This window comes from Pongo pygmaeus, chromosome 2 (genome assembly GCF_028885625.2).
Source record: "Pongo pygmaeus isolate AG05252 chromosome 2, NHGRI_mPonPyg2-v2.0_pri, whole genome shotgun sequence".
NCBI lineage: Eukaryota > Metazoa > Chordata > Mammalia > Primates > Hominidae > Pongo > Pongo pygmaeus.
Window position 1 is genome coordinate 46,025,834 of NC_085930.1, and position 22,128 is coordinate 46,047,961.

Sequence of the window (22,128 nt, forward strand, 5' to 3'; positions counted from 1 at the left end):
GTAGAGACAGGGTCTCACTATATTGCCCAGGCTTCCAACAAATTATTTTAGATTGCATATATTATCGTCAACATTCTCTTAATAGGGACCAGTCCCACTGACATGAACACTGTTTGCTTCTTTAAAGTACAGTGGTGCATCTTGGATTTGAAAAGTTGAGATGGAGCCATTGGACAACAGCACTAGGAAGCTCTCCTCCTACCCCATCTGCTAATGACATAAGACAGGAAACTGGAGAAGTCCTCATGATTTTGTGGACTTATAAAATCTTTGTGAAAGCTCCTACCTCTGAATCAGGCTGGAACCAGGCCAAGGCTCATCTCATGGCTCAGGGAACAATATGTAGGCATTGACATCCTCTAAGACTGTAGCAGCCAAACAGTCTATGCCTTGTTACAAAATTTATTACTTAGAGGTGTTTCATAATTTCCAAATTGGCACAGCATGCAAAAACCATACAGTAATACAATTCGAGCCTGAGAGTATAGCCACTCCATTTCTAAAACTGTCAGAGCATTTATACTTTTTAAAAAAATGTAGGTTCAGGTGTACATGTACAAGTTTGTTACTCGGATATATTGTGTAATAGTGAGGTTTGGGTTTCTAGTGGACCCATCACCAGATAGCGAACATTGTACCTAGTAGGTAATTTTTCAACCCTCACCCCACCATCCTCCCCGCTGCTGGAGTCCCCAGTGTTTATTATTTTCATCTTTATGTCCACATGTACCCACTGTTTAGCTCTCACTTACAAGTGAGAACATGCAGTATTTGATTTTCTGTTTCTGAGTTATTTCATGTAGGATAATGGCCTCCAGCTCCATCCATGTTGCTGCAAAGGACATGATTTCATTTTTTTATGGCTGTGTAGTAATCCATGGTATTCTATATACATATATATGCATACATACATACACAGCACATTTTCTTTGCCCGACTGGTGTGAGATATTTCATTTTCTCATTGTGGTTTTAATTTGCATTTCTCTGATGATTAGTGATGCTGAGCATTTTTAAATATAATTTTTGGCTGCAGAGCATTTATACATTAATGTAGGCCTCAAAATGGGATCTCTCCATAATCTTTCAACCATTTTACATCATATTTATATGCACCCTGGACCCCAAAACCTAGTGCTGGTGCTCTCACTCCAAGATAAACAAGTCCCTCTAACTAAGCGAACAGTAAGGAAGCCGAGACAGGCCTAAGATTCTGCAGCAGCCAAAGGGGGCTTGCGGACCAGCTCCAGCTACACAGATGCTTCACGGGTACCACTTCCTGCTCCCTGGGATTTCTTGCCTCCTGCCAGATTCAACCAAAGATCACCTGCCTTCTCCTCCTTACCTCCCACATCTTCATCTCCTTTGCATTCGCTAGCTCCTTTCGAAGTTTTCTGATCTTCAGTTCTTCAAGTGTTGTATTAACAGAAAGCGTCTGAAGGGCTTCTAGATTTACCACACGGCCAAACTTGCTGATCATGAGCTGCCGGACTGTTTCCTCCATTTCTAAAAGAAGACAGTCACTGGCTCAGGTTGTTCAATGGCTCCCATTGTTATAAATGAACACTGGGAACAATAACGTCCTAAGGAACTGCTTTTGCAAGACGGTGAAAGATTTTATATCATCAGTGATTTTTCTTCTGTGACTTTTTTGCCTGCTGCTTTCCTTATTTAAAAATGCCCATTCAGTATTATCTTTTCACCTTCTGAATCCTGTGTAAAACTGACTCAATGTTCCCAACTGGCTTACGGACTGATCTGCCCCTCCTCAGACACTGTTAACAGGCACCAACTAGATTAAGAGCTTGTCAATTTTTTTCAAATATGGCACTTTACAGCATCTAGTATTAAGAATAGAGCAGGCACTTCAGAGAAGTCTCCATCTTACTCCAGGTAAATAATGACAATCCCTTTGGGAATTCAGGAGGCCCCCGCATGGTCGGCCTGCCTACCGTGCCTTCTCTTCCCCCTGCTTTCTCATGCCTCTCCTCCTTACCACCCTAGACACACTGGCCTCCTCTGCACTTCTCAAACATGCCAGGCTCACCCCAGCCTCATTTCCTCCGATCTGAACTGCTCTTCCCCAGAGATCCACATGGCTTGCTCCTCCCAGCCCGTTTTCTAAAAGCAAGCTGATACTGGAGCTGTGACTAAGAGAAGGCTCTTATCCTCTAGCCAGGGATAACTACATATTATCAGACGTGCTGTCTTTCCATGGAGGTTTTCCCTGCCTCTCATGGACCTCAGCACTCTTTTTCTCAATCCATTTTTAATTTTTCTTCTTAGCAATTATCTAACATGTAATATCTAACATGCAATATATTTTACTTTTGTTTTTGTCTTTCCCCAATGTGAGAACACTAGAACACCTCTCCAAGAAAACATAATCTTGTAACAGGACTTTCTCAATGTCCAGACTGTCCCCTAAGCAAAGTTTGAAGGCCTTAATATGCAGCAAGATGATTCAATTCTTTTATAGTGCAGAAATTTGTATTTGGGCATAATTGTTACAATTTGCGTTTGAATTAGAATAGTACAATTGGCATGGCTGCCATTATGCACAATCCAGGAGGGGCTATTCACTTTCTATTCTATGTTAGTGCCCCATGGACATGTATAATGTGGTGGCCATCTAATCAGTGACGCAAATGAAATGATGAATGGATGATGTGCACATGTGTGCTGGCCTGTGGCTGCCTGCCTGGCGTCTCTCAGTAAGAGCTTTGATTTCCCCTCGGCTAGCCCCACCCCCATACAAGGGGTTGCCCTCTCGCATGGCAGCCTCATATACCAGAACATGTACTCTGATCCTTGCCAGTTCCATTGTGGAGCCAGCCCAGTGTCCTTCTCCTATGCTGATGAGGCCAGCTAATGCTCACTAGGGACATAAAGTCTTCTGGAACGCTCACTACCGACCTTCCCCACGGCCATGAGCTGTGCTCTCCCTAGAATGGAGAGAACTTATTCCTTCTCACCCTTGTGTTCTAGGCTCTCCTCTTCTTCCCCATTGGATCTAGAGATGGAGAAAGACAACAAGCTAACTGCAGTGTTATTCACCACTTCTAAGCCATATGGTCCAGCCATATATCCGAATTCTGGGCACATATCCAAAAGAAATGGAAGCAGAGACATAAATAGATATTTGTACACTCATGTTCATCACAGTACTATTCACAATAGCCAAAAAATGAGAAGCAATCCAGCTGCCCATTGACAAATAAATGTATAAACAAAACATGGCCTGTACATATAATGGAATATTATTTGCCTTAAAAAGGAAGAAAATTCTGACACATGCTACATGGATGAACCTGAAAGACATTATGCTAAATAGAATAAATGAGTCACAAAAAGACAAATACTGTATTATTCTCCTCATTATGAAGTACTTCGAGTAGTCAAGTTCACAGAGACAGAAAGTAGAGTGGCAGTTTCCTGGAGTGGAGGGAGAGGAAAAGGGGAGTTACTGTTTAGTGGATATGGAGTTTGGGAAGATAAAAAGTGTTCTGGAGATGGATGGTGGTGATGCTTGCACAATCATATGAATGTACTTAGTGCCATTGAACTGTCCACTTACAAATGGTTAAAATCATAAATATTAAGCTACGTATATTTTACTGCAATTTAAAAAATAAATTTAGAAATTATTAACCCTAAAATAAAAGATTGATAAATTAAAATCACACAGTTATTGTTCATCAAAAGCCACCATAAAACAATCAACAAAGTAAAAAGACAACTCACAGAATGGGAGAAAATATTTGCAAATTATCCATTTGACAAGGGGTTAATAACCAGAATATATAAGAAGCCTGAACACTTCTATAGAAAAATATCTACTAATCCAATTTTTAAATGGGCAAAAGATCTGAAGAGACAGTTCTTAAAAGAAGATATACAAATGGCAAACACGTACATGAAAAGGTGCTCAACATCACTGATCATCAGAGAAATGCAAATAAAAACTACAATGAGATATCATCTCACCCCTGTTAAAATGGCTTTTATCCAAAAGACAGGCAGTAACAAATGCTGATGAGGATGTAGAGAAAACGAAACCCTCATACACTGTTGGTGGGAATGTAAATTAGTACAACAACTTGGAGAGCAGTTTGGAGATTCCTCAAAACACTAAAAACAGAGCTATCATATGATCCAGCAATCCCACTGCTAGATAAATACCCAAAAGAAAGGAAATCAGTATATTGAGGAGATACCTACACTCCTATATTTATTGCAGCACTATTCATAATAGCCAAGATTTGGAAGCAACTTACTGTCCCTCAACAGACAATGGATAAAGAAAATGTGGTACATGTAGACAATGGAGTACTATTCAGCCATTAAAAAATAAGATCCAGCTAGGCACAGTGACTCACACCTGTAATCCTGGGCTTTCTGAGGCTGAGACAGGCAATTGCTTGAGCCCAGGAGTTTGAGACCAGCCTGGGCAACAAGGCAAGTTCCCATCTCTACAAAAACATGCAAAAAAATTACCCAGGCATGGTGGTGTATGCCTGTAGTCCCAGCTACCCAGGAGGCTGAGGCAGAAGGATCACCTGAGCCCGAGAGGTCAAGGCTGCAGTGAGCCATGATTGCATTACTGCACTCCAGCCTGGGAGACAGAGTGAGACCTGTCTCAAAGAGAGAGAGATCTTGTCATTTGCAAGAACATGTATGGAACTGAAGTCATTACATTAAGTGAAATAAGCCAGGCACATAAAGACAAACTGTGCATGCTCTCCCTTATTCGTGAGAGCTAAAAATTAAAACAACTGAACTCATGGAGATAGAGAGTAGAATGACAGTTACTAGAGTCTGGGAAGGTAGTGGAGGTGGGGGATGTGGGAATGGTTAATGGGTACAAAAACAGTTAGATAGAATCAACAAAATCTGGTATTTGATAGCCCAGCAAGGTTACTATAGTCAATAATAACTTAATTGTACATTTTAAAATAACTAAAAGAGTAACATTGGATTGTTTGTAACATAAAAGATAAATGCTTGAGGTGATGATACCCCATTTACCCTGATATGATTATTAGACATTGTATCTCTGTATAAGAATATCCCATATATCTTATAAATATATATATATATACCTACTATGTACCCACAAAAAATAAAAATTGAAAACAAGTTTTTAATTATCTTTAAAAAGCCTCCATAACAGTGAAAACAAAAAACCAAAGGAAGATATTTGGAAAACCCATAACCAACAAAGGATTAGTATCAAAAAAAATAATTCCTACATATCAATTTTTTAAAAGGCAAACAAATCAAGAGAAAAATGAACGAAATACATGAACAGACATTTTATAGAATAGGAAACATTAAAGACCCAAAGACATACAAAATATGCTTAACCTTATTAGTGGTTAGGAAAATGAAATTAAGACCATGAGTTACCACTTTATACTTTCCAGTTTGGCAAAAATTCAAAGTCTAATAAGATTATGTATTTTCAATGATGTATGTAGCTCAAAGGGGACTCTTAAGTACCGCTGATTGGAGTGTAAATTGATATAATCATTTTGGAAGAGAATTTAACATTTTTTAAAAAGTTAAACACTTATATGCCCTACGACCCAGCTGTTCTACTTTTAGGTGGGAACCTATATTTTAGGTTTCTTTTAGGTAGAAACCCTTATATTTTTAGAAACTCTTGTAAACATATATCATGTACAAGAATTTTCATAGCAGAACTGTCAAAGCAAAAGAACATAAAGCAATTTAAATGCCACTGTCAGCAGAAGAATGAATAATTTTAGTAGAATCATATATTTTATAATGAAGACAAACAACAGCTATATGCTATATCACATCTACTCTTATGAAAATCTTAAATGAGAGTATGTTTCAAAAGGCTACATATGATATAATATTTCTACAAAGTTCTAAAGCAATAGATTATTTAGAAATACATGTAAATATGTTATAACTTTTTTTTTAATGAAAGGGAATGCTAAACATAAAATCGGGAATGGTGGTTATCTCTGAATATGGGGAGACAGAGAATGGGATGGAAAGAATTCACACAGATAGATGTTACAGTGTTGGTAATATTATTGTTAAGAAGTTGGGTGGGTGGGTTCATTCTGTTGTAATACTCCACTGCTTATATGCATGTTCCACATATCAAATATTACTAAAGTATTTTAAAAGATAATTATCTTTATACTATACATCTTATACTATATACCTCAACTTTAAGTGGGTTAAAAACCCAAATGTGAAGGGCACTACTAATTAGGAAACTACTGAAAATTATCTTTTTAAATTGACAAAAATTGTATATATTATCATGTACAACATGCTGTTTTGAAATACACACACATTATGGAATGGCTAGATTGATAGATTGAGCTAATTAACTTATGAATTGCCTCACATACTTTCTTTTTCTTGTTGTGAGAACACTTAAAATTTACTGTTAGCAATTTTCAAGAATATAACACATTGTTATTAACTATAGTCATCACAGTATACAATAGATCTCTTGAAATTGTTCTTTGGATCTCACTGAAATTTTTTATCCTGTGACCAACATCTCCCCAAACTGTACCCCAGCCCACAACCACAGACCCTGGCAACCATCATTCTATTCTGTTTCTATGAGTTTAACTTTTTTATACTCTGCATATAAGTGATGTCATGTGGTATTTTCTTTCTGTGCCTCTTATTTCACTTAACATATTGTCCTCCAAGTTTATCCATGTTGTTGCACATAATAGGGTTTCCCTCTTTTTTAAGGCTGAATAGTATTTCATTGTGTACGTATACCACATTTTCTTTATCCACTCATCTGTTTATGGACACTTAGGTTGATTCTGTGTCTTGGCAATTGCGAATAATACTGCAGTGAACATAGGAGTGCAGATATCTCTTCTGCATACTGATTACTAATTTCATTTCCTTTGGATATATGCCCAGTAGTGGAATGGTTAGACCAAAAAATACCTTTATGACCTCAAAATAGGAAAGGATTTCTTAAGCAAGACACACACACATACACATAGTGCACAAACCATAAATAAGTAGATTGGTAAAAAATTACTATACTAAGATTTAAAACATCTGTATCCAAAAGATACACTGGAAAAGTAAAAAAAAAAATGATAGCCAGGCACGGTGGCTCACGCCTGTAATCCCAGCACTTTGGAAGGCCAAGGCACACAGATCACCTGAGGTCAGGAGTTTGAGACCAGCCTGGCCACCATGGAGAAACCCCGTCTCTACTAAAAAATACAAAAATGAGCTGGGCGTGGTGGCATGCGCCTGTAATCCTCGCTACTCGGGAGGCTGAGGCAGGAGAATTGCTTGAGCCCAGGAGGCAGAAGTTGCAGTGAGCCAATATCGCGCCACTGCGATAGAGGTGAGACTCCAGTCTGGGCGATAGAGTGAGACCCTGTCTCAAAAAAAAAAAAAAGAAAAAAGACAAGACAAGCTACAAACTAGAAGAGATTTGCAGTGCATTTAATGGACAAAAAGAATATATTAAGAACTCCCTAAAATCAATTTAAAAACAAAAAATAGAAATCAAAAATGGACAAAGGATAGGACAGGCGAGTTACAGAAAAGAAAATAAATAAATGGCAAATAAATGTATGTAAAGATGTTTAACTTCACCAGCAATCAAAAAATGTGAATAAAAACCACAATGAAATATAATTTAACATCTTGCAGGCTGGCAAAAATATGAAACTCTGATAATATCAAGTGTTGATGACAATATGGAGCCTGGGCAATTCTCACACATTGCCAGGGGAGGAGAAATTTGTTCAACTACTTTGGGGGCAACTTGGCAATATCCAGGAGAGCTGAAAATGTACATATCCCTCTGTAACCCAGAGACCCAGTACTAGGATTCACCTTCTCACACATGTGCACAGGGAGATGTGCACAAGAAGGTTTCCTGTAACATTGTCTATAATAATGAAAAATAAGAAATATCCTAAATATCCATCAATAGGAGGCTAAAGAAATACAATCTTTAATATTCATAAATGGAATATTGTAGCAGTAAAGTGAATAAACTATCTGTAGTTTATGGATAACTCAAAAGTTGGTTTAATAAAGTGAACCACAAAATGATATAAATATCATCACAGTTAAAAACATGCAAGGTAGGTCTCCATATTGTGCGTGGACACATCCATATGTATGTCTGCATACCTGGTGGTGAACCCCGAGGAAGGAGCCACAGAATCGCATTCCAAAGAGATGGGGCTTTGATTGTATCTCAACGTTTTCTTTCTTAAGCTGGGTAGTCTTGCACTTGGGTTATTATTGTATTATTCTATATTTTAATCATACACAAAGAGAAGATGATTCTATGACGAAAGAGTTCTCCCTTTAAAATAGGAAAGTGAACTTTTCATGGCATCAGGAGAAATGGCGAGTAAGAAGATGTGGTGTTCTTGTTTCCCTTCTCAGTGGTTCTGAGTCTCCAATTACTGTTTTCACAGTTGGAGACAGTCGCCTGGATAATTCCCTTTCTTACCAACAAACCTTACTAGCGAGGCCGTGGGCTTAGATACTCACTGTGTATGGTTTTTGTCATTTCTCTCTTTTCTCGGATGAGCTGTTTACGTCTCTCTCTCCATTCTTTGTTAAGTTTTTGCTGCTTGGAATTTTCCTCCTGGAGCTCACGGATTCGTTCTTGCAGCCGTCTCAAGGCGTGGTGAGAGAAGACCAAAGTACCAGAAAGATCGCTAGGTATTTCTCCAAATACCACATACTCTATCTACAAGCATAAAGGAAATCAAAAGAAAATAGACAAAAACACAGATTTTGTATACTGCAACAGAAAGCATAAGAGGCGCACTTCCTTCTCTGCCCCTTGTTTAGCTCCTTGCCTTTGGGCTTCTCCATCTTCCTTACTGAGTAACAGTGGCCAGGCAAACACAGAAAGATGCTGTCAGATAGAAAGCCACATCACACCTCTGTGGGGATAGCAAATCCTCCCACACAGATCATGCCTATTATGTACTGCATAATGATGTGACAAACATTTCACGGTGGGCATACTAGGCAAACTGCTACATTTAGCTCATCCAGTTTGGGTCAGGTTACACAAAACATATATAAGGCTGATCTTGTTGCTGTTGTTGTTTTCCTAAAATACAGCTTTTTCTCTTAACCTGACAAAGGAGAATACAATGAGCCTTTTCTCTTAATGATATGTATTCCTGCAATTTAATATAAGTTGCAATTCAAATAGAAATAAACAAGAAAAGTAAAAAAGACAAAATATTTTCCTTTTGTCTTGACCTCCCTCACCAATGAGTAGAGACTAAGCAAAGGTCGTTTTAGCATGATTAGTCCATGTATAGATAAAGATGGTGTGAAAAGTGGCATGGGTATAAGAGCCAAGATTTCACCCTCTGAGCCACTGCATTCTTAAATCATAGGCTCCTCATTTCTCTCGACTTGAAATGACTGATTTCCAAAGTGCTAATGGGCCATAGGGAAATATGCATGTTTTGATGTTACTCTTTTATAACAATTTGACAGTGGATAAGACAAGTGTAGGTGTCATTCTACGGGTGGAATTCTCAACAAAGAACCACGATTCTCCCCATTAGTGAACTATGAATCTTTCTCTGAAAAGCTTGGGTGTGATGACTCTTCTTGGACAGGATGGAGCAGCCTCCCCAGATGCATCACCTGGTGGAGCTTGAGCGGAATCACAACTAGCAGTTCATTCAGCCGCTGCTGCTTCTCTCGCTGATAAGCCTCCAGGGCCTCCTCTGCTGCATTCAGATTAGTTGCCACAATTTTCACCTGTAGAAAGCCCCGTGTCGTGAAATGGTGACAAGACTCAATAAACATACATCTAAAGATGGTGAATGAAGACATCTTGGGAGGAAGTAAAGCATGAGCAGAATCTGCTTTGTTGGGCTGTGATTAAGTGCATGATCCCAGTTTGCAACTCAGGAATGCATATTATTTTCTTTCTGCCAAGTTATGATCCACGTCACTCTTCAATCATTTCTATGACTCCAGAGTTATAAAGTTTTGTGAATAAGAGCCCAGAAGACATGTCCTCATCTCCCTTTTATTTTCTGCATGAAAAGCAGCCCATCAGCATGGAATGTCTTTGACAGAATGGCAGGAGTCTTTTTTGGTCATGACTTCAACAAATTAAAGAAAGTTTCAGTGCTTTAAAGCAATGAAACTGCTAACTATAGTATTTCTAAAGCACATTCTCCACGTCCTAGAAAACCTGAAAGTTTTCCAAATCATTTCCTGTTTGCAAGAGGAGAAATAATACATCAAAAATATTTCTGAACATGAATGAAGTTAAGTGATGTTGCTCTAGACAAGAGTACCTAAAAGGGAAAGTGAGCAGATTAAGGCAGAAATTGGTGGTCTCCAACATGGGATGCATGCACCCCAGATGATCAACAAAATCATCTATTGGGGTATAAATTGAAAATGTCAGAGTTTCTATTTCTATTTATTTTTATATCATTCTATTTAATTTCTGTTTTTGTGGATGTTTCCTATTGTACAAAAGATATAATAGTTCATAAAAACAATTTATAAATACATATACATTTATTGTATGGGGAGGGGCTCCATTTTCATTTTTTTTACTTATAAAGTCATCAGAAAAGTCTGGGGACCAATGACTGACATAAAGTAAGTCCAATGATTAAAAAAGCAATGTCCCCCAACACAATTTAGGGAGGAAAAAACCTGCCCTTAACATTTGAAATGTTTCTTTTCTGAGAAGTCCTAATATTGTCATTGCTATAAAAAGGCAATATTATAGCTAGGAGGATGTGTAGCATTTTGAGAGGATAAATAAGTAGACAGATCACCATACTTTTTTTGATAATGTATCATATTCCTTTTTGAGGTTATCAACAATTTTCTTTTCTTCAACTAAAGCCTCCTCAATGTCCAGCCTTTTCTCTCGAAGTTGAAGGGCCAGCTCAAAAAGAGCCACATCACAATCTGCCAAGAGAATTAAAGTAAAAACCAGCCTCATCTGTTATGGAATGTGGTAGTACTAAAATTGTGAACTTTGAAGATTCAGAATCAATAATGTCTATTTATGGATCCACTCTAGCCAGCTTTTAAGATACCTATGGCTTAATTGTTCCAGGTTGAAAGTATTAGTATTATTAATAACCATAAAATAATAATAGTATTGATGTTGTGAACAGTACTCTGAAGCAGGCTTTGTGCTAAGCCCTTTATGTACATTATCTCACTCAAGGCTCATAGACCCTGCAAGGCAGAAACTATTGTTCCCATATATAGGTGAATACCTTAAGTCTCAGAGAGGTGACATAACTGGTACATAACAGAATGGGATTCAAGTGCATTATCCCTCTATTATTTCCACAATATCACACTAAGAGCCATCTTTATCCACCAAGTAATAGAGAATATAGAAATGGAATACTAAAATAGAATTCAGGAAGCTTAGATCTAGCCCTAGTGCTATCACCATACTAACTGTGAGTCATTCTTCAAGCCATTTAATTATCCTGCTAAAAAATAATGAGTTGGCATTAGAAGGTTTCTGTGCTCTATTTCACTCATAAATATTATGATTTTTAAAGATTTAAAAATATTATGATTTTAAAGACTCATAAATATTTTTGTATTCAAAAGTAAAACAAGATAAAAACTTTATCTGAAATTAAACTTTTAAAATTTAATTAAAACTTTATTTGAAATGTCTAGAAAAACAAATTACAGATCCCAAAACTTGTTTTTTCTCTACTGAACCGTTCATCTATTGAGACTGTAAGAAATTGGTCTGGCTGCTCCAGACTGGTTTCACCAGTGAAAACAGTGAATGTAAATTGTCAAGCATTTCCAGGAAACTAGTCAAAATGCCCTTACAAAACAGATTTGCAACACAAAAATTTGAATAGGTTTGTCAAAAAGGGAGATTACTGTAAAATATATATGTAAATTACAGTCTGGCATTTCTCTATAAAATTAAACTTGCTACATAATTTATAACTCTGAATCAACTGTCAATTGTCTGCATATTATTTGTCACTCATAAATGGCTGCCTAAGAGAACAGATAATAAATCACCTAGAGAACCCCCAAAAGTATTCATTAATGTTTTCCCTGACCATACTATTGGAAATAGCAACGTTCCTCTCCATCCCTACTCCCGCACTCCCTTCATTTATTTTCCCATAGTATGTACCACCTTCTAAGATTCTGTTTAATTGACTTATTATATTTATTGTCTTTCTCCACTAGACTATAAGCTCCATGAGGATGGAGGAGTTTGTTTTATACTTTGATGTATCCTTAGTATCAGATAAGTGCCTGGCACATAGTAGAAGTTGAACATTATTGAATAAAGAAATAAATATCCTAGCTGGGCACGATGGCTCACGCCTGTAATCCCTGCACTTTGGGAGGCTGAGGCAGGTGGATCACGAGGTCAGGAGACCAAGACCATCCTGGCTAACATGGTGAAACCCTGTCTCTACTAAAAAAAAATACAAAAAAATTAGGTGGGTGTGGTGGCATGCGCCTGTAGTCCCAACTACTTCGGAGGCTGAGGCAGGAGAATAGCTTGAACCCGGGAGATGGAGGTTGCAGTGAGCCGAGATTGCACCACTGTACTCCACCCTGGGTGACAGAGCTAAACTCTGTCTCAAATAAATAAATTAATATCCTTATACTTAATAAAAGGTATTCATTAGACTCTATATCGTACATTTTAAACTATCCTTTTTTTGAATTATCAGAGAACAGAGAAACCAAAAAAGGGCCTTCTCAGTATTGCCAATCAATATTCACACTTCACAGAGAACACGTGGTTTTATCTAACTTACTTGTTGGGCAAATAGAATCATCAAAAACCTCATCTTCGGATTCAGACTCATCTTCATCACTCTCCAAGCTAGATTCTTCTTCACTTGATTCCTCACTCTCCTCATCTTCATCTATGGAAAGAGGAGGGCATTGTTAACAAAGAAGCTTATATATTAAATACTAGATTTTTAAAGTAAACTATTTTCCAGTGAGTCAGTCACTAGCAAAATAACTCAATATAAGAGTTTAAAATGGTTAAGGACACAAAGAACACAAACCCAAATGCCTGCAGAAGGTTGTGCAGTTACTATCAATGCAAGTCAGAGGGGGCTGAGACCAAGTTCCCAAGCTGCAGATGTTGTAGTCCACCTAACACACAGTTAGTGAAATAGACCCACAATTCCTAACTCATAAGATGCTCTAAAATCAGACAAAAAAATTTTTTTTCTTTTTTTTTTCTTTTTTCTTTTGAGACAGGATCTGGCTTTGTTGCCCAGGCTGTAGTGCAGTGATGCAATCTCGGCTCACTGCAACCTTTACCTCCTGGGCTCAAGCAATCCTCCCACCTCAGCCTTCTGAGTAGCTGGAACTACAGGCACACACCATTATGCCCAGCTAATTTTTGGTTTTTGTTTGTTTGTTTGTTTTGTAGGGACAGGGTTTTGCCATGTTGCCCAGGCCGATCTCAAACTCCTGGGCTCAAGGGATCTTCACAACTGGGCCCCACAAAGTGCTGGGATTACAGGCTTGAGCCACTGTGCCTGGCCCTGAAAAGATTTTCATAAGTTATCTGAAATGAAGTAATGACATTTATAGTCTTTATTTAATTTGATATGAATATTCATGTTTTGCTGCAGAAGTACTAAGATGTTTGATTTTGGGATTCCGTACCAGAACTTGCTAGTGGTATCATGTTGACAAAGACTCTCTCCTTTGACCCAACTTGAGTCAGGCTTCTCTGAGTCCTTTTTCTGACTAGTTCCTGACCTTGAGCTGTGTCCTTAACCTATTTAGTCCAATTCTAGCAAGAATCCTGCAAGTTAGTTTAGAAAAAATTTCCCACTTCTCCAAATGGAGAGAACTTAATACCTAATCAAATTCCTCATCGCTCCACCCTTATTATCTTATCACCTGGCTTGCCCTCAGCAAAAGTCCTACTCAAACAGTCTAGTGAAGAATTACCCTACTTCTTAGTAATTTTCTGTCCACTGACGCCCGCTCTGTTCCTTGGCTATAAATCTCCACTTGTCCTTGTTGTATTCTGAGTTCAGCCCCATCTCTCTTCCCTGCTACAAAACGCCATTATAGTAGTCCCCTGAATAAAGTCTGCCTTATTGTTTTTAATAAATGTCAGGAATGATTTCTTTATAATATCATATATAATATCTTCAGAAATATTTCTGAACACAAAAATACATCTGTCCCCAAGGGTTTTGGATAAGGGGTTGTAGACCTTTCCACTCCAACCTGCCCCACTTTCTTTTAAAACACCTTGAGGCCATCTATGAACTACAGATCACCAACTTACAATTTATAAATACAGCTAAACATTATGTGCAAAACAAACATAAGAAGACTCTGAAAAAAATGTAGAGAAGAAAGTAGAGCAACTGTGCTCCTTAGAACCTGAGGAACACCAATGTGGCGAGTTCCTTGGATATTCTTTTAGCCTCATCTATCTCAGACTTGGAGAAGAATAAGTTGGCAGCCTAGAAACACCAACAGATCTACAGATACAGACAGCCTCAACAAAACCTTGCTCTCTCTAGCCAAAGGACCAGGAAAGGGGCGGCCTAGCAGGAGAGAAAACTTTTAGACAGTAACTATTCTATTCCAACCAAAAACCACAGAAAAACTCTGGTATAATCCCCAACTAAATCAGCAAAGGTTAAGTGGGGAGGCTAGACATCCACCCTCACAGGGCTGTAATTAGGTGCCCCAACACTCCCACTGGATGATGTTGGAGAAGGTCAAGTAGGGAGCAAGTACATTTATTCATGCTGGCTGGTAACCAGCCTCGCCCCCACCCTCACCACCAAGATGCCTGTGGAGGTCATGTGATAGCCTGGACTTCCACTCCCAAGGTTAGTAATAAGGTACTCTCCCCTCTACCCTCAGGGGTGGTATTAGAAGAACATTAATAGAGAGTCAGGACTTTCATCATTATCCATAAGTACTCGCCATCCCCGCCATGTTGATCACAGAAACTACATGTGGAGCTGGAACTCATACCCATACACAGCAGTATCAAAGAGGCCCCCCATCCCTTGGGAGACAATGAAGTCTGAATGGGAAATATAGACTTCTGCCTCCACCAACAGTAAGGAGACTCTCATCCCTTTTCTTGTCAGATTAGTGTTTGAGAAATTTGAGTAAAACAGAAGATTTAAATAAGATACAAAGTCTCATAATATAATATGAAAGTTTTTAGGATTCAATTAAAAGTCACTCATACCACAAACCAGGAAGATATCTGATATGGTTTGGATCTGTGTTCCCACCAAATCTCATGTTGAACTGTAATCTCCAGTGTTGGAGGAGGGGCCTGTTGGGAGGTGATTGGATCATCGGGGAGGAATCCCCTGAATGGTTTAGCACCATCCCCTCAGTGCTGTTCTCATGATAGTGAGTGAGTGAGTCATCATGAGAGCTGGTTGTTTTAAAAGTGTGGTGTGTAGTGCCTTCTCTCTCACTCTTCTGGTCCTGTGCCTGCATTATAAGATGCCTGCTCCTGTTTTGGCTTCTGCTGTGAGTTAAAGCTCTCTAAGGCCTCCCCAGAAGCAGGCGCTGCCATGCTTCCTTTATAGCCTGTGGAACCATGAGCCAATTAAACCTCTTTTCTTATAACTTACCCAATATCAGGTATTTCTTTATAGCAATGCAAGAATGGACTAATGCAATCTCCAACTGAGTGAAAAAAGAAAACCAATAGCTAGCTGTCAACACTAAGATGACAGAGATATTAGAATTATCTGATAAAGTATTTAAAACAGCCATGATAAAAATGCTTCCATGAGCAAAATTTGAACATACTTGAAGGAAATGAAAAAATGCAAAGCCTCAGCAAATAAACAGAAATTATAAAGACTAACTGAAAATTTAAGAACTGAAAAATACAATAACCAAGTGATATGGTTTGGCTCTGTGTCCTCACTGAAATCTCATCTTGAATTGTACTCCCATAATGCCCACATGTTGTGGGAGGGACCTGGTGGTAAAAAATTTGAATCATGGGGACAGTTTCCCCCATACTGTTCTCATGGTAGTGAATAAGTCTCATGAGCTCTAATGGTTTTATCAGGGGATTCCGCTTTTGCATCTTTCTCATTTTCTCTTGCCACCACCACGTAAGAAGTGCCTTTCATCTCCTGCCATGATTCTGAGGCATCCCCAGCCATGTGGAAGTGTAAGTCCAATTAAACCTCTTTTTCTTCCCAGTCTTGGGTATGTCTTTATCAGCAGTGTGAAAATGGACTAATACAGTAAATTGGAACCAGTAGAGTGGGGCGCTGTTGAAAAGATACCCAAAAATATGGAAGCGACTTTGGAACAGGGTAACAGGCAGAGGTTGGAACAGTTTGGAGGGCTCAGAAGAAGACAGAAAAATGTAAGAGAGTTTGGGACTTCCTAAAGATTTGTTGAATGACTGACCAAAAGTCTGGTAGTGATATGGACACTAAGGTCCAGGCTGAGGTGGTCTCAGATGGAGATGAGAAACTTATTGGGAACTGGAGTAAAGGAGATTTTTGTTAGTTTTAGCAAAGAGACTGGGGGCATTTTGCCCCTGCCCTAGAGATTTGTGGAACTTTGAACTTGAGAGAGATGATTTAAGGTGTCTGGTGGAAGAAATTTCTAAGCAACAAAACATTCAAGAAGTGACTTGGATACTGTTAAAGGCATTCAGTTTTGTGTGTGTGTGTGTGGTTTTTTTTTTTTTTTTTTGAGACCAAGTCATGCTCTGTCACCCAGGCTGGAGTGCAGTGGCACGATCGCCACTCACTGCCAGCTCCACCTCCTGGGTTTACACCATTCTCCTGCCTCAGCCTCCCGAGTAGCTGGGACTACAGGTGCCCGCCACCACGCCTGGCTAATTTTTTTTTTTTTTTTGTATTTTTAGTAGAGATGGGGTTTCACTGTGTTAGCAAGGATGGTCTCCATCACCTGATCTCATGATCCGCCCACCTCAGCCTTCCAAAGTGCTGGGATTACAGGCATGAGCCACCGCACCCAGCCTAAAGGAATTCAGTTTTAAAAGGGAAACAGAGCATAAAAGTTTGGAAAATTTGCAGCATGACAATGTGATAGAAAAGAAAAACGCATTTTCTGAGGAGAAATTCAAGCTGGCTGCAGAAATTTGCATAAGTAAATTGATGACTGTTAATTCCCCATTGTCGTAGGGAATGTTAATCCCCAAGACAATGGGGAATATATCTCCAGGGCATGTCAGAGGCCTTCACACAGCCCCTCCCATCACAGGCCTGGAGGCCTAGAAGAAAATGGTTTCTTGGGTAGGGCTCAGGGTCCCTGTGCTGTGTGCAGCCTAGGGACTTGGTGCCCTGAATCCCAGTCGCTCCAGCTGTGGCCGAAAGGGAACAACGTAGAGGTGGGGCCATGGCTTCAGAGGGTGCAAGCCTCATGTCTTGGCAGTTTCCACATGGTGTTGAACCTGTGAGTGCACAGAAGTCAAGAATTCAGGTTTGGGAACCTCCGCCTAGATTTCAGAGGATGTTTGGAAATGCCTGGATACCCAGGCAGAAGTTTGCTGCAGGGATGGGGCACTCATGGAGAACCTCTGGGGCAGTGCGGAAGGGAAATATGGGGTCAGAGCCCCCACACAGAGTCCCTACTGGGGCACTGCCTAGTGGAACTGTGAGAAGAGGACCACTGTCCTCCAGACCCCAAAATGGTAGATCCACCAACAGCTTGCACCGTGCACCTGGAAAAGCCGCAGACACTCAACACCAGCCTGTGAAAGCAGCTGGGAGGGAGGCTGTACCCTGCAAAGTCACGGGGGTAGAGCTGCCCAAGACCATGGGAACCCACCTCTTTGATGTGAGACCTGGAGTCAAAGGAGATCATTTTGGAGCTTTAAAATGTGACTGCCCTGCCGGATTTCAGACTTGCATGGGCCCTGTAATCTCTTTGTTTTCGTCAATTTATCCCATTTGCAATGGCTTTACTTACCCAATACCTGTAGCTCCATATTATGTAGGAAGTAACTAGCTTGCTTTTGATTTTACAGGCTCATAGACAGAAGAGACTTGCCTTGTCTCAGATGAGACTTTGGACTGTGGACTTTTGGGTTAATGCTGAAATGAGTTAAGACTTTGAGGGACTGTTGGGAAGGCACGACTGGTTTTGAAATGTAAGGACATGAGATTTGGAGGGGCAAGGGGCGGAATGATATGGTTTGGCTCTGGGTCCCCACTGAAATCTCATCTTGAATTGTACTCCTGTAATTCCCACATGTTGTGGGAGGGACCTGGTGGGAAATAATTTGAATCATGGGGGCGGTTTCCCCCATACTGTTCTCATGGCAGTGAATATGTCTCACAAGATCTAATGGTTTTATCAGGGGTTTCCACTTTTGCATCTTTCTCATTTTCTCTTGCCACCACCATGTAAGAAGTGCCTTTTTCCTCCCACCATGATTCTGAGGCATCACCAGCCATGTAGAAGTGTAAGTCCAATTAAACCTCTTTTTCTTCCCAGTCTTGAGTATGTCTTTATCAGCAGTGTGAGAACAGACTAACACACCAAGATAAAAACTCAGTGAATGAACTCAACAGCAGAATAGAAAGGAGATAGAAGAGAATCAATAAATGTAAAGACTGAACAACAGACATCGTCCAATTTGAACAACAGAAAGAAAAGAGCAAAAACAAAACAAAATAAAACTCCAGAGCCTCAGGGGCCTTTTGGATTATAATGAAAGATCTAATATTTATGCCATCAGAGTACCAGAAGGAGTGAAGAAAGAGAATGAGGATGAAAACTTCCCTAATTTGCCAAAAGACAGGCTAAGGAATTTGAATTACAAACAGGAGACACCCAAATAAATGTACACCAAAACTCATCACAATCAAACTTCTGAAAACTAAAGACAAAGAAAAAGTCTTGAAAGCATCAACAGAAAAGTGACATATTAACTATAGGGGATACACAACTTGTATAGCAGTGGATTTCTCATTAGAAACCATGGAAGCCAAAAGGAAATGACACAATGATTTTTCAAGTGCTGAAAGAAAAGTAGTATCAACCTAGGATTCTATGCCAAGTGAAAATGTCTTTTAAAAAGGGAAAAATTAAGACATTATCTGACTTTTTAAAAAAATAAGAACATTTGTCACCAGCATGCCTATCCTAAAATAATGGATAAAGAAAATTCTCTAAACAGAAAGCAAACAATAAAAGAAGGAAACTTGGAACATCAGAAAAGAAGAACATGATAAGCAAAAATATGGGTAAATACAACAGGCTTTTCTCCTCTCTTTGAGTGTTTAAATTATGTTTGATGACTGAAGCAAAAATATCACATTACTTAATGTGGTTCTAGATGCATGGAGAGGAAATATTTATACAAGTATATTATAAATGGGGGAGGGTAAAGGGATGTAATGGTAAGTAAGGTTTTTATACTTCACTTAAACTGGTAAAATGATGTAAAATGATGGTAAAATGATGACATTGGTAGACTGGCATAAATGATGACATTGGTAGACTGGGATAAATTATGTATATATAACGAAATATAAAGAGCAACAACTTAAACAGTTATATGAAGAGATGCATTCAAAAACACTACAAAAATTAAAATAGAATCCCCAAAAATATTCAAGTAACCCACAGGAAAGCAGGAAAAATTTTATAAAAGAAAACAGAGAAGATAAACAGAAAATAAAAGTTAAATAACAGAAAAGCTCTAAAATATCAACAATTGTATTAAATGTAAATGGTTTAAATACACCAAAGAAAAGACAGAGATTGCCAGGGTGAATGAAAAACATTATCCAGTCATATGCTGACTACCAGAAATTTACTTCAAATCTAATGACAAGAAAATTCAAAGTAAATAGATGGAAAAAGAAATATTATACAAATTTTAATCAAAGCAAAGTAGGAGCAGCTATATTAATATCAGACAAATAGACTTTAGAGCAAAGAAAATTACCAGAAACAGAAAGAAACCTTATATAATGACAAAAATGTCAATTTACCAAGAAGACATGACACTCCTAAATTTGTATGCATAAAACAGCAGAGCTGTAAAATATTTGAAGCAAAAACTGATAGAAATAAAAGAAGAAATGAAACAATCCACAATTGTATTTAGAGACCTTAACACCCCTCTCTCAACATTTGATAGAACAACTACATAGAAAAGCAGCAAGAATGTAAGAGACCTCAACAGCATCAACAACCAACAGGATTTAAATGACAGTAATTAAAACACCCCACCCAAAACAGCAGAATATACAGACAGTTTCTGACTTAAAACGTTTTGACCTATAATTTTTCAGCTTTATGATGGTGTGAAAGCAATATGCATTTGGTAGAAACCAGACTTCAAGTACTCATACAGCCATTCTGTTTCATTTTCAGTACTATGTTCAATAAATTATATGAGATATTCAATAGTTGATTATAATATAGGTTTTGTTTTAGATGATCTTGCCCAACTCCAGGCTAACATAGGTGTTCTGAGCATTCTGAAGCCAAGCTAAGCTAAGCTAAGCTAAGCTACTATGTTTGGTAGGTTAGTTGTATTAAATGCATGTTTGACTTGTGGTATTTTCAATTTAAGATAGGTTTATCAGGACATACCCCATGGTAAATCAAGGAGCATCTATATATTCTTTGCAAGTGCCCAGAGAACAAATACCAAGATAGATCATATGTTAGACCATAAAACAAACCTCAACAATTACAAAAGAATTGAAATAATACAGAATATGTTCTCTGACCACAATGAAATCAAACTAGAAATCAATAACAGAAAGATAACAGGAAAATTCCAAAACACTTTAAACCAAACAACACATTTCTATACAATTCATGGGCTACAGAGCAGGTCTCAATAAAAATGTTAAAAACTACATTAACCAGAGTTAAAATAAAAAATCCAACTTAAAATTTGTGAGATGCAGCCAAAGCAGAGTTAAGAGGGAATTTATAGCACTAAATTAGAAAAGAAGAAAAATACCATCTAAGCTCCCATAACAAAACCTAAATATAGAAGTATAAAATAAACCAAAAGCAAGCAGGAAAAAATGTAATCATAAAGATAAGAGCAGAAATCAATGAAATTAAAAGGAGAAAAACAATAAAGAAAATCCCTTATAACACAAGCTGGTTTGTTCTTGAAAAGATCAATTGAATTGGCAAACCTCTAGCCAGACTAAAAAAAAAAGACACAAGTTACCAATATGAAGAATACAGCTGGCTGCAGTGGCTCAAGCCTGTAATCCCAGCACTTTGAGAGACCAAGGTGGGTGGATCACTTGAGGTCAGGACTTTGAGACCAGTCTGGCCAACACTGTGAAACCCCATCTCTACTAAAAATACAAAAATTAGCTGGGTGTGGTGGTGGGTGTCTGTAATCCCAGCTACTCAGGAGGCTGAGGCACAAGAATTGCTTGAACCTGGGAGGCGGAGGTTGCAGTGAGCCAAGATCACACCACCGCACTCCAGCCTGGGCAACAGAGCGAGACTCCATCTCAAAAAAAAAAAAGCAACAGGACAAACAGACAAGATGGCCAACTAGAAACAGCCAGGAAGTGCCACTCCCACTGAGAGAGCCTAAATTATGGAGTAAACCACCATAATTTAAAAATATCTCCAGAGAGAAAATGCCAAGAGTGAATTGAGAGCCAACAGCAAAGGTGAGGCTGAAGAGGAAAGAAGCTGGGAACCCTGAACGGGGTACCCAAACACCAGGGCTCTCCCCAAACAGCTACTGGGAAAGGGGTGAGTAAGGGAACTGAGGGATGGCTCACTCTTACCACAGACCTCTGGAATCCTGGATATAGGGGACCCCATGACTCCCATGGATGTGTGACCTGGCAGGGGGATCTCCCCAGGGAGCAGGCAGAGACAGGCCTTCAGATGACATGGATCCCGAGTGCTTTTGTACATTGGGCAGCTCTGGCAGAGAGCGGCCATAGACACTCATCCCCCAGAGTTTCTCATCCCTCTCTGGGAGGCATGGGCTCCAGCTGACCTCCAAGCCAGGAGAAAGCAGGGCCGGCTTCCCTGTGGGACTGCGGCACATCTTCTCTGCAAGCCCTCCTGCCTGCCAGTCACTCCTGGGGCCCATGCCTCATCA

The 22,128-nt window shown here is 39.1% G+C and overlaps 1 protein-coding gene across 1 annotated transcript in view; it reads right to left on the bottom strand.

The window, feature by feature from the left end:
- Positions 1 to 22,128, bottom strand: part of CFAP44 (cilia and flagella associated protein 44) — a 152,830-nt gene that overhangs the window by 4,066 nt on the left and 126,636 nt on the right. The window contains exons 29-33 of the mRNA XM_054480666.2: positions 12,824 to 12,934; positions 10,834 to 10,964; positions 9,669 to 9,785; positions 8,544 to 8,745; positions 1,345 to 1,505 (exon numbers count right to left, since the gene is read on the bottom strand). Of these exons, the coding sequence (XP_054336641.1) occupies positions 1,345 to 1,505; positions 8,544 to 8,745; positions 9,669 to 9,785; positions 10,834 to 10,964; positions 12,824 to 12,934 (722 nt within the window). The remainder of the gene's footprint in view (positions 1 to 1,344; positions 1,506 to 8,543; positions 8,746 to 9,668; positions 9,786 to 10,833; positions 10,965 to 12,823; positions 12,935 to 22,128) is intronic.